Raw genomic sequence first — 13740 nt, 5'->3', positions numbered from 1 at the left:
GGTGGTCATCACTATCTCCATCAAAATTGAATTTGAATAAATCAGGCACAGACATCATGCATTCAAAAAGCATATGTACACTCTATGGTGTCAAAACTATCAATGGTGGCTACACAATTAAAGGAAAACTGAAGTGACAAGGAATAGTTAGCAGCTAATCCAAACTTGTTTTATAATTGGATTCCACTTCCCGAGGGAAAAAGAACCTTCAAAAATATTCAAGTTACCTAAAAATATGTCTGGTTCCCCAAGGCTAAGTAGTCTTATATCCAGACCATTCACAAAATCATATGTACACTATTTATTGTCAAACATATCATTGGTGCCTAAAGAAAAAGGAAGTGACAGTGAATGCTTCACAACTAATCATAACTTGTTATATGATTGGGGTTCCATTGCCCAAGATGAAAAGAACCTTCAAAGATATCAAGGTTAATGATGTATGACAAGTTACCCCAGGGTAGGTAGTCTTATAACTGGTCTTATATCCAGGGCATCCAAAGAATCATATGCACACTATTTATTGTCAAAACATAAATGATACCTAAACGTCTTAAGAAAAATGAAGTCACACTGAATGCTCAGCAATTAATCCAAGGTTGGTATATAATTGGGTATCTACTGCCTGATGAGAAAAGAACCTTCAAAGATATGGAAGTTAATTTAAAATGTCTGACTGATTCCCTAAGGAGTAGTCATGTAACCAGAGCATCCAAGGATCCGCGTTCTTAAATCCATACAAATCCCTAAAGGATGTCTAATCTGATCACTCCATTCCATCAGGTAAAAATTAGTTTCCATCAGGTAACAGGTATTCATGTACTGCTGCTGCTAATTCAGAAATATAACCTGATGAATTGGCTGACATCATTTTGAAATTTCTGGCATAGGAAAGGACCTCTCTGGGAGAGAGAATATAGCCTCTTGTTAAATTTGGACAAGAGTCCCTTAGTCCAGCCATTGAACACCAATCAGCACCATATATGACCAACATCAAGGTCTGGCCTCACATGTTGGATTGACAACATCCAAGACACCAACTGATTAAGAGGATGAAGTGCTTGGCAGCCGTACCAAGGGACATATGAAGTGACTTCACATGCATTCTATACAACTTTCCACGTGAAGTTCATCCTTATAAGCGCCTTGATTTTGGTGGTGGTGGATATCCTGTATTTGGAAACCCACTATTGGGTTCTTTTCTCCGAACCTGCTCAACGATCAGAGAGTTACATGTAAGCATCATCATAATGTCAACAAACTACAGACTAATTATAAACAAGTAGGATGCAAAAATGATCCCACTCCCATCAGCATCCATAAATAGTTTGTTTGGGATCACAAGATGTGCAAGTATAATCCAAACTGAATGGAATGAAAACCTGTTGATGAGCTTGTTGTTGAGAAGAACCACGTTGCAAAGCAAGATTGTTGTGATTGAGTCCTGACATGCTTGCCTGTGCACCTAAGTTGAAAGCAGCCATGCCTGGATTCTGTATTCTTTGCATACCCATTAGCTGCATTTGCTGAGGAAGTGGTCTAACAGCAGGGACTGCAGCTGATGCAATCGAACCAGATGGTGCATTCCCAGAAGATACCTGAATTTTAAACATGATTTGAAGTTAGTTGCGAAAATTAACATGAGCAAAACTTAACTCCGGTCAAATTAAAATGTGGCAGTGCCTTAAAAATTCAGGACAGGAATAAGAACAGCTAGTATAGAGCTAGTATAACATCCCTAAACTTTATGGATATTTATTATCACATTACTAGTTTACAACTGCAAACTGAAAAACAACTTCATTGCACCCTAAAAAACCACCTGAGAAGGCTGAGGAGCGATTGTTCCATCAAAATCTGTATTGGCGTCGACCAAACGAGGTGGATAACTAATAGCTTTCTCGCCAGGCTGGCTAGGAACAAGTGCACTGAGCATTGATATCACACCCTACCCTGGTCAAATGAAGAATATATAGTACAAAAGCACTTCCCTTCATATTTTCCTAGTTCTCTGACAATTTTCTCACATTCTAGAAGATGCATTAACATCTTATAAAGGGTGCAAATTTAGAATACCAAGAAAAGGTGAAGAAGTCCTTTCTCAGCAGTACCCAAAAACCCATAAATACAGGAGAGGGCACTTACTTGCGTCCTGGTTGAGGGTCAATTCGAAAATACCTGCACATAATAGGCAAAATTCATAATGTCTCACACCACCTTCAAACCATTTTATTATCTCCTATCAAACCAGGAAAGATCAATGGAATATGCATTATGCACTAAATAAGAAAATCATTAAAAAGTAAACAAGAGAGATAATTTGTCCAACATTTTCATCCATTATCCACCTTTATGAGAACATCATTTGTATATAAGGATATATATATCTCTCGACTGACAGATTTCAGATGTGCAAAATAATTATTCAGATGTGCAATATATAAGGAGAACAACAGTTGTTTATAAAATAATTATTCAGATGCACACTAAAACTTGACTAACACAAATTCTTGCACATTGCACTTTTTAACATGAGAAGCTCGTGACACACAATGTTAGTCACCTGTTCTTTTTGGCCCACCCTATATCACTAAAACAAAATATAGCAATAATTGAGCAGCCTCATCCAGAATGACAATGGAGCTTTTACAATAAACAATGTTTCTCTTGAATAACACACCGATAAAAAACACGTGCTTTTATCTTCTAGAGATTAAGTTATAGTGAAGAAGTCAGTAACTTCAACACAACAAAAAAATATAAGATGCCTTACATCCGCTAAAATTAGCCATTACCCACCAGCACAGTCTGCATTACAAGTTCGGTGTCCGCTAAATTAACCATGCACAAAACTAATACACATCCTTAACATACAGTACTCTGTTCACAGTGCACACACAGTTCAATCAAGAGGATATACCTGTATAACTTATTGTGAGACTTGCATCCCTTTTGAAGATTGCTGCATTTCACTAGCTAATAGAAGGGCATGATTTCATTTCTATGAAGGCAGGGTTAGCATTCCATCTGTGCCATTTATTACTGGTTTCTATATACACAGTTCAATGAAGTTATCTGGATGAGAAACAACAGGCACAAAATCGCCTAATTAGGCATCAACTGACAGAATCTTTGTGAAGAAAACAATCCTCTGAGCCAGTTTTATTAGTTACTGTTTCATCTGCTTTTGTTTTATATGGAGATGTCCTAGGCAGTGTCCCGGGAACCTATTTTGCTAATTATGGGGATATTCATATTAAGATAAGTTTAAGTTGCACAGAACATGGAAAAGTGTACAAGTTTCCGAAACAGGAATGCCTGGAAATGTGAACCAAACCTGTTAATTTTTGCAACTAGGGTCAAATTCCACATTGGACAGCTCAGATGACTGAGATGATGCTTGCATTAAATTCCTCTTTTCGAGAGGACCAAAATCGACCTAAAGATCACCCAATTTGGTCAAGCAGAAGTTAAGTTTTGAATTATTTTATTCATACATACATTATGGAATGGGTCGGCCCTAACCACGTGTGTAACTGCGTGGGTCAACCTTAACCTCAAGTGAACCCTCAGGAAAGCCTATAAAGAGAAGCGACCTCAAGTTCATTTCGTCATATTGATCAAACCATTTTCTATTCTTCTCTTTTGTCTTGGTTCGCACAAGTTCGACAGAATGAGTTCGCACAAGGGTCCAAAATCACAAGCATGAGGTTCACTCTGAGTTAGGATTTTCTGGGTTCTGGATGCTGGCATAGAACAGGGCATTTTAGTCCCTGGACGCTGGCACAAAGTGGACAAGACAGCATCCAAAAGAGCCCTAGACGCTGGTAGACAAGCTTATGAGAGCGTCTAGGGGTTCGGAGTCAGATCTTGCTGCATTAGTCCTCAGACGCTTGCACAAAGTGGTCCAGAGAGCGTCCAGGTTGTCCCAGACGCATGCACAACAACTGTAAGGGAGCGTCCAAGGGTTTTTGGTGTGCATAACCCCGAACGCACGAACAGAGTCGTCCTGAGAGTGTCCAAGCAGTCGTAGACGCCCTCACACAATGTCCAAGAGAGTTTCCAAGTTGTTTCGGATGCACACAGACAATTTTAATGAGAGCGTCCAGAGTTCAAATCTAGGTTTTGGCATCTTGGCTTCAGTTGACTTCATTGATCTGGTGGATCTGGGTTTCCCTCTACTGTTGTACAAATCTATAGATCTATAGCTCTGATTTATTGGTATCCGCTGCAAACATATGTATTGAGCTCATTGTACTCTCTGCTGAAATCTATTTATGACGATCTATTAAAGAAGAAGATTTGAAAGGGTTTCCCCCTTGTGGGGTTTTTCCTTGGTCGTGGACCACTCTGTTGTCTCTTATGGTTGTGTCGTTGTCTTCTTTGTCACTGCTTATATTGTTCTTTCTTCAGTTAAGAAAACACAGTCTCATTCTCAGTACAAATCTCAGTGTTGTCATAATCGTAGTGATAAGGACTAAGTTAGCAGGATTCGGATATGGATACGTATATGGATCTGGATTCGCTAGTTTTTTGAAAATCCAAGATCCGGATACGGCAAGGATACGTCAAGTACAAAAAAAATTAAAATATAATAATATTTTTTAAATTTTTAAAAACACATTAAAGTTAAAAAATCAAATACTCCCCGAAACCATCAAACACTTTTAGAATTATCTTCCTGAATTTCTAATAATAAGATAAGAGCACATGGACAAATGATGTGGTATTTCTAATATATTGATGCTTAGAGTGAATATATGTCATGTGATAGATAAGATGGTGTCAAGACCGACTTATTTAGAGAATTTAATTGTCATTGTTGACTCGGCCTCCCCTGATTCCAAAAATAAAATATATATGGAAACGGATGAATCTATACAATCCACTGGATGGCACAATACAAGCTATCGAGGATGGATATCAACCGGATGATCTATATAATTAATATATATAATGGACATGGAACCATTTACAAGGTCTGAATCTCATTTCCCGATCATGCCAATTGGAAGTGGAAAAGGGTTGCCCACCTGTGTCTTTTCTCTCCCTAACCCACCCGGAATTAAAGAAGGGTTTCAGTGGAATTGGGGAACAAAAAAAAATTGAAACAAACTCTAAATTGAGGTTCGAATATCAGAATACGAGTGCGACAAACGGTGATGAATAAGCCGTCGATGAATAAGCAGTCGTGCCTTCCTCCCCTGTTCCGCCTATTCCTCGAGAGTAGGGTGCACTGCCGACAAAGAGGGGCCAAAGTGCACACTTTAACCTTTAACGAAAAGACAAAAACCTAAAATCATTCACGGCATTTGCTTTTCACTTTCGCCAGTTCCGACAAACTTATATGGGATCCGTTTCCATCGACAAGGATCCACCACTTGCCGCATTTTCCACGTATTCTAGCGGATCCGGATCAGGATCAGATCTGCAGATCCGTCGATCTTCGCCCTCCCCCTATCGAATCCGGTAACTTAGGATAAGGATGATCTCAGGAGTACTACTATACCACACACTATCTCGGCATGATGGAAGGATCTCATAGTAACACACTATCTCGGCATACATTAAGGTGCAATCACTATCTCGTTCTTGATGAAGATATAGTCACAAAGGTCATGATCTCAGTGAAGGAACAGTCATGATGAGATTGTCATGTTATCAGTGAATCTACATGCAGCTCTCCTATACATATTTCAATCTGAAGATCTCATTGATGAAGACCTCGGTGATGGAGCAATAGTGATGATGATCTTAGCATTGATGAAGAAGAGGATTGGTATCTTGGTCATGGAGTGGCCTAGAAGGTCAAGGGTCATGGTCTTGGTATTCGTCTATTGGAATCTCTATAAAAAAAATATTGTGCGGGTTTTCCTCTCCAAGAGGGAGAGGTTTTGGCCCTGGCAGAAATCCAACATCGTGTGTTCTTGTCTCTTTGTCTTGGTAGCTATTTGATGAACTAACGAAGACACACTCTAATAATAACAAGTGAAGACTATGCTAAGAAGAAAAGTTAAAAACAGCTCACAAATAGTTATCAAGCTAAGAAGAATCACATTAATCCTACTTGCCCTAGATTCTTCAACATGGTATCAGAGCTAAGGTGTTGAATTCAAAGGAAGGGCAGCAAAAGAGACATACAAGGATCAGTCTTCAAGAAGGGAATCAAAACAAGTTTAAGGGTTTTGTCAAGATTAAAGGATCAAGTCTACAACAAGTAGTATACAACAGCAAGGTAACTCCACATCAAGAACTTGTGTCTCCACATCACCATCATCAAAAGACCACCAAGACTCTCATCAAGATATCTACAAAGCTATGAAACTCAAAGGACCTCAAAATGAAGATCTTATCATCTTGGAAAAGATTGAAGCAGTCCAGACCTACCCTACAAAAGAAGGTAAAGCATATTGAAGGCAAGAAGGCACTATCATCTCCAAGGTTATGAAATCAAGCAAGGATCATCTCCTTGCCCTAGAAGAAGACCATCCGAGTAAGAAGCAAATCATCCTCATCAAAAGGGAGCAACCTTTTCTATTGAAAGTATTTCTCACTTAAAAGAAGATCATCCAAGAAGAAGCCCTCATACATCTTCTTCATCAACATGATCTAGGTGAAGATTTCATCTTTACATGACAAGTAAGTATCTTTTCATTCTCTAATCAAGTTTGGTTAAATGATTTCATGATTGCAAGGACATCTATAGGTTCAATGGGCCATCAAGATTCCTTGCATGAAGAAGGAGGATAGTCATAGTCCTCTAAGAAGCTGAAATCATTAAAAGGTCTCCTCTAAATTTATGGAAATGGATACTTATAAGATCCCCTCATATAGCAATATTGGAGACATCAAAGAAAATGTATAAGATAAACTCATTCTCTGAATGTGCAATGAAGAAGGTCACATGAAATCTGATCTACATGAAAGTAAAGGGATCAAAGGATGTAGGATATCTTCAAAAGCTCTCATCTACAAGATCTAGGACGGAAGATAACCATCACTGATCTATAATGCACCAAGATCATCAAGGTAACAAATATATATGGCATAAGAAGGTTACCTCATTTGACAACTTATGGTCTCTATGCTAAATAGAGAAAGACAAGTTGATGGCAAAAGTATTGAAGGTTCGAAGAACACAAACATGGGCAGAAAGGAAAGGCAATTTTGGTCCTCGAGCAAGACAGAATAGGATAGCTAAGATTCAATGCTATGGAAAGTTTATAGAAAGAAAGGGGCCAAGTAAAGAGGGAGTAACAAATCTCTACTATGAGTAAGATGGTCCTCACAAAAGAGTCCTATCATAAGCTCCTAAATCTTGTGTCATAGTATGACCAAGAGAATAAGATGCATTATGGCATCATGGAAGCATTAGAAACAGGAGTTCGTGACATCACCATGAGAATCATGAAGGACAAAATCCATGACAGACAAAAAATGAAGGATATAGCTCTTGGGAACCTCAGTAGACATTGAAGAAAAGGAAGAAGTCATCTAACACAAGGCTCATCATACATCAAGTCAAAAAGGAAACATCTGCCAGTTGAGGATATACAAGATCCTCAAAATTCTTTGATGGAATCCTCATCGTAAGCTTCACTAATCTAGAAAGGAAGCAAGTGTTTCAACAAGAACTCCAACTTATGGAATCCATGAGATGATGATGTGATGACATGAAGCAGATCAAGGGATTGAAGATCTTTTCAATCAAGGAAGCTGCTAGAAGAAGCCTCGATGACCTGAAGGTAAAATAAGGTATGTATGCTTGTGTTTAATATTATAATGTCATGTCATATGGTTGCAGGTAACATGGATCATTGCTTCTATCTTAAGAAGCATGATCAAGAGAAAAAGGATCTCCTCCTCTGAAAGGATGCAGGAAGGCATAAGTCACACTAGATGAAATCAACATAATATGTCCTCATATGAAGTATGAGGTGGTTGACTACAATGAAGAAACTCTGATTGAAAGCTACTGGGAATGGAATGTGTGAGGAAGGAAGAGATCGTGAGATATGCAACCATGATGAAGGAAATCAACATCCAAAATACCAAGAATATTTGACTAGGAAATCTCCCGGAAAGATATGAAGACTCTGATGAAAGTTTGAAAAAGATGAAGACCCTTGACAATGGATATATTTGGGAGATGTGTCAATATGTGTGCAGGATGTTGATACCTACAAGAAGATGTCATGATGAAGAGCCATATCGTAAGGTATGATTTGATTTAATATGATGTTTTGATTTCTTGAATAATATCTGGATAATGCAGGGCTACTCGAACAAGAGTTGTAAATACAAGTACAACTAGCATTCATGTGGTGGATGGAAGAAACATGATGAGAAAGAAGTAGTCATATAACGAAGGTTCCAGATATGAAGAAGGCCACTTTCTATGAAGAAAGGAATGACATGATGAACTAAGGAGGAAAGTGATCGATGGTTGTTGCCCTACAAGGAAGAAGCTCAACTAATTTTCATGACATCAAGGAGAGAAGTTGATCAAGCAGCTGAAGGACCCAAGAAGAAGAAGTTGTTGATGTATAGAAGAGTCCCTAGCTAAGAGGGAGCTCTGACAGGTCCCTGATGAAGAGGGAGCTTGGACTAAATCACCCCTGATTAAAAAGGAGTGACAGTTGTGTTTTTCTATTTCATGTGTCATGCAGTAGACCAGGACTAACAGTGGTAAGTCTAGGTGAAGACCATGAAGAGAAATGTAAACACATGATATCCTCCCTAGTTGACAGGGAGAGATAGACACAACATTCTTGTCTTCACTTTGGAAGAAAGAATGGAGGATTGGGTAATCATTTGGCATCTGATGCTCTTTGAGGATGTGTAAGGCATCCAAGACAAGAGTAGGAAAGAGATTCGATATTCTTTGAGGGTTGGGAACCCAAGATGAGAATAGTCCTAAAAGGTCCTACTCAGTGAACACCCGGGTGGGTATGTACCTTGAGAGACAATGATGAAGGTGTTTATAGTCATTGGTCTCGCCAACATTGTGCTCTGATCTAATGAGAGATAGAGTTGTCAATCAAGGCCTTGTTGTGGAAACAATGTTGGTTACTATGATGCTATACAGATGGGTTACCAATCCAATTCTTCTTATGAGAAATACTTTAGATTGAGAATGACCAAGTACCATCATGAATACCTCCCTAGCTAAGAGGGAGTATTGAAGGAAGTGTAACTAGGTTCGGTCTTCATGACATTGTAATTATGACTCTTGTAAAATGAATTTACTATTCCTTGTTGCATGGGTTTCATGAGCAAGAGGTTTATAGATGTCTCCCATTGAGAGCCTTAGGATTTATGTTTAAGGTCAAAGAGTCAAATTCATGAATAAGGAGCTCTTCATGAGCCTATGTAAAATATATACAAGTCTAGAACAGCGCTCCAAGACAAGCACAAACAAGTCTGCAAGCAAAACGATGTAGAAGACAATCACGTCGGCCTCAAAGTATACATAAATGTCATGTCAGCTCAATAAAGAGACACATCAATTCACATTGACACGTCAGCTAAATATGGGAGACTAACTACTATAAATATGCGGCTAAAGTCACCACATGAAACTCAAAAATCTCGGACTTCTCTGCAATCTCGGATGGGTACAGGAGGTGCAGGAATCTCAAATTAATATAGTAGTTCAGAACCTCAAATGGAGAAGTATCACTTTGATTTCGGATGGATAATTTAGTGAGATACTCTCAGCATAAGAATGACTAAGTGTCAAGAAAACACAGTCTCATTCTCGGTAAAAAGCTCAGTGCTTTCATAACCATAGTGATAAGGATGATCTCAGGAATCCTTCTATACCACACACTGTCTCGGCATGATGGAAGAATCTCATAGTAACACACTATCTCGGCATACATTAAGGTGCAATCACTATCTCGTTCTTGATGAAGATATAGCCACAAAGGTCAGAATCTCAGTAAAGGAATAGTCACGATGAGACTGTCATGTTATTAGTGAATCTACATGCAGCTCTCCTATACATATTTAAATATGAATATCTCATTGATGAAGACCTCAGTGATGGAGCAGTAGTGATGATGATCTCAGCATTGATGAAGAAGAGGATTGGTGTCTTGGTCTTGGAGTGGCCTAGAAGGTCAAGGGTCATGGTCTTAGTATTCGTCAATTAGAATCTCTATAAGAAGAATTTTGTGCAAGTTTTCCTTTCCAAGAGGGAGAGGTTTTGGCTCTAGCAAAAAGCCAACATCATGTGTTCTTGTCTCTTTGTTTTGGTAGCTATTTGATGAACTAACGAAGACACACTCTAATAATAACAAGTGAAGACTATGCTAAGAAGAAATGTTAAAAACACCTCACAAATAGTTATCAAGCTAAGAAGAATCACATTAATCCTACTTGCCCTAGATTCTTCATCAATTACACTACTAATAATTGGATGCATTTTTAATGAAAAAGTAAATTGGGCTAAAGTAACTGATAGAACATAGAACAATGAGAAAATTTAACATGGTTTCAGAGGTGAGGTGGAGGACAAGCCCAAGAGAAGACAAGCATTGAAGCCCTCTCTTTCAGAACACAGATTGCCTAACCAAGTCAAGATGTCGTCCTCTACCTTCAAGGAGCATGAAAAGTTGGGTGATGCATCAAACTTTGCTGCATGGAAAGTCAGATTGGAGATCATAGCTGACAACAGTGATGTGTTGGAATACATCAAAGGAAGAATGCACGAACCTCCAAAAAATGCTTCTTCTTCCCTCAAGAACAAGTACAAGAAAGGTGAGTCCAAAGCAAAGCAAATTATAGTTGATGGTTTACAAGATCATTTACTTGCATATGATGCGAATTTAAGAAAGTCTAAAGATATGTATGACAAGATAGCCAGCATTTATGAAATCAACAACTTGAATGAGATCATCAGCGTGAAAGATCAACTCAAAAAAACTAAGATGAACAAAGGAGAAGTTGTTCAATCCTATATTATGAGGATCTCTCGCCTTAGAGATCAATTGCAGAGAGTTGGAGAAAATGTGCCTGATAGGGAGCTAGTAGTTGTGACTCTTAGAGGTCTCCCTCCTATTTGGGAAACCTTCATTACTACAATTAGCAACAGCAATGTCCTTTTGACATTTGATGAAATTGTTGGGAAGCTCACTCAAGAAGAATCGAGGATGATAGCAAGAGGAAGGATTCAAAAGCATGAAGAGGGAGAGCTCGCTGCATATATCACTCATGACAAAAGGAAGAAGGCAAAAGGAGGTCCATCAAGGAAGCCTCCTTCTCAAAATACAAAAGGAAGGAATGACAAATCATTATCTCATATTGAATGCTTCAATTTCCACAAGACAGGTCATTATGCTCGTGACTGTCCCGAGAGGAGAAAAAGACCACGTTACAACACTAGAGGCAACTACAATAACAAAAGAAGAAAAGACAATCAAAGAAAGAACTATGATAGAAGATATGAAAGAAGAAGAAGAGACTCAAGCAGCCGTGAAGAAAATCATCCTCCTCAAAAGAAGTCCTCCTCAAAAGAAGTCAAGGGCTCCCAGGTATGAAAGTAATGTTGTAAATAAATCTAAATACATTCTTATTTCTGCTCTTACTAGTTCTTCTCCACCGGATTCGTGGGATAGTTGGTTGGTTGATAGTGGGGCCACTCATCATTTCTCTGGATACAAGGAAGTCCTCTCTAATCTAGTAGAGAGGGAGACTAAGCTGAAGATCATTCTTGGAGACAACTCCACTCATCCCGTGAAAGGCTTTGGGTCCATCAAATTTCAGTTGAATTCTGGGGAATCAGTTCTACTGCATGATGTTATGTATGTACCTGGATTAATGAAGAATTTGGTATCTATATCCGCATTGGAAGATAAAGGGATGAGGGTTGCCTTCATCAAAGGTAAAGTTTTGACTTGGCCTGTTGATTCACCTATGAGAGATGCATTCACATTAGGATCGATATTTGAAGGACTCTATAGAGTCACTGGAAGACCTCTTCTAACATTGGTTCATAATACCAATCATCTGAGCAAGTTATGGCACTACAGACTGGCTCATCTACACTATGATGCACTTCCAAAGTTGAAGAAATTGGTCTGAGGTATTCCCAATGTTCAAGCTCATCATGACAGAGTTTGTCTAGGTTGTGCGAGTGGAAAGAAAACAAGGGAGTCATTTCCCTCTAGTAAGAACAAGACAAATGACATCCTCCATCTCATTCATTTTGATATATGTGGTCTGATGCCTATACATTCTATTGGTGGTCATCTCTACTACATCACCTTTATTGACGACTTCTCAAGAAAGACATGGATATACTATCTTAAGCACAAGGATGAAACCTTTGAAATATTCAAGGAATTCAAAGCCTTGATCGAAAATCAATCAGGAAAGAAAATCAAAGTCTTCAGATTCGACAATGGAGGGGAATACATGTCAAAAGAATTCATAGCATTTTGCAAAAAATAAGGGATCAAGAAAGAAACAATTGTGCCATATACTCCTGAACATAATGGTCTAGTTGAAAGGAAGAACAAGTCTATATTAGAAGTTGCCTGTGCTATGCTCCATGATCAAAAGGTGTCAAAGTTCCTTTCAGCCGAAGCTACATCTATTGTTGTGTATGTTTTAAACAGGGTGCCTCATCAAGCATAAAAAACAAGACCACTAAAGAAATATTCACAAGTATCAAGCCTGATATTAGCCATCTTTGTGTAATTGAATACCCTGTATATTTTCATGCGCCGAAGGTTAAAAGGAACAAATTGGAAGCTACAGGAAGAAAAGGTACGTTTGTAGGTTATTGTGAAAATTCTAAAGCATATAGAATATATATTCTTGGTCAGAGGAAGGTCAAAATTAGCAAGGACGTAACATTCGATGAAGATGCAGCTCTTGGAAAAGCAAGAGATCTTCCTCCACCTCCTCCTCCCAAGGAAGAGAATGATGACTGGGATATTCTAGATGGTCTGTCCATGCCCAAGTCCGATATGGTTGATGATCCCATGGAGCCTATGGATCCGTTAGATCCTCCTCCAAGTGATCCTCCTACTAGGAAAAGACCACTTTGGCTCTGCAATACTTTACAGGATACTAAAAGAAATGTCCCCATTCATAGATCATTCAGAGAAAGGAAGCAACCATGCAGGTATCAGGGATATGTTGCAGCTATGAGCACTATGATTCAAGTCGAACTGTCCTCATTCAAAGAAGTGGTAAAAGAACAAGTTTGGAAGGATGCTATGGTTGAGGAATATGAATCGATTGTGAAAAATGATGTATGGGATGTTGTACCTAGACCAAAAGGGAAGTCTTATTGTGACTTCAAAGTGGCTATTCAAGATCAAACATGGAATTGATGGCAGCATTGAGAAATACAAAGCAAGGTTTGTAGCTCGAGGATTCTCTCAGAAAGAGGGAGAATATTATGATGACATATTTGCTCCCGTGGCTCGATATACAACCATCTATTCTATAGTTGCCCTTGCTGCGAGTCAGGGATGGACTCTTCATCAGATGGATGTAAAGACCGCATTCCTTCATGGCATGTTACAGGAAGAAGTATATGTTGAATAACCACAGGGATTTGAAGTGGAAGATCGAAGAACACATGTTTACAAGTTGAATAAGGCATTGTATGGTTTGAAGCAAGCTCCCTGAGCTTGGTATGCACGCATTGACAATTACTTAGTGAAGTTGGGATTCACAAGAAGCAATGCCGATCCCAACCTCTACTTCAAGGTAGTCCAAGGT

General features: G+C 38.8%; 1 protein-coding gene across 1 annotated transcript in view; it reads right to left on the bottom strand.

The window, feature by feature from the left end:
• Window positions 1-342: 342 nt before the first annotated feature.
• Window positions 343-13740, bottom strand: part of CDKE;1 (cyclin-dependent kinase E;1) — a 180958-nt gene continuing 167560 nt past the window's right edge. The window contains exons 12-15 of the mRNA XM_089383916.1: window positions 2146-2178; window positions 1823-1928; window positions 1383-1598; window positions 343-1210 (exon numbers count right to left, since the gene is read on the bottom strand). Of these exons, the coding sequence (XP_089240042.1) occupies window positions 1136-1210; window positions 1383-1598; window positions 1823-1928; window positions 2146-2178 (430 nt within the window). The 3' untranslated portion in view covers window positions 343-1135. The remainder of the gene's footprint in view (window positions 1211-1382; window positions 1599-1822; window positions 1929-2145; window positions 2179-13740) is intronic.

Source organism: Pinus tabuliformis, chromosome Q (genome assembly GCF_031772625.1).
Source record: "Pinus tabuliformis cultivar Carrire ecotype Pingquan chromosome Q, CPIR1, whole genome shotgun sequence".
NCBI classification, from domain to species: domain Eukaryota; kingdom Viridiplantae; phylum Streptophyta; class Pinopsida; order Pinales; family Pinaceae; genus Pinus; species Pinus tabuliformis.
This window is presented reverse-complemented; position numbering and strand designations above follow the sequence as displayed.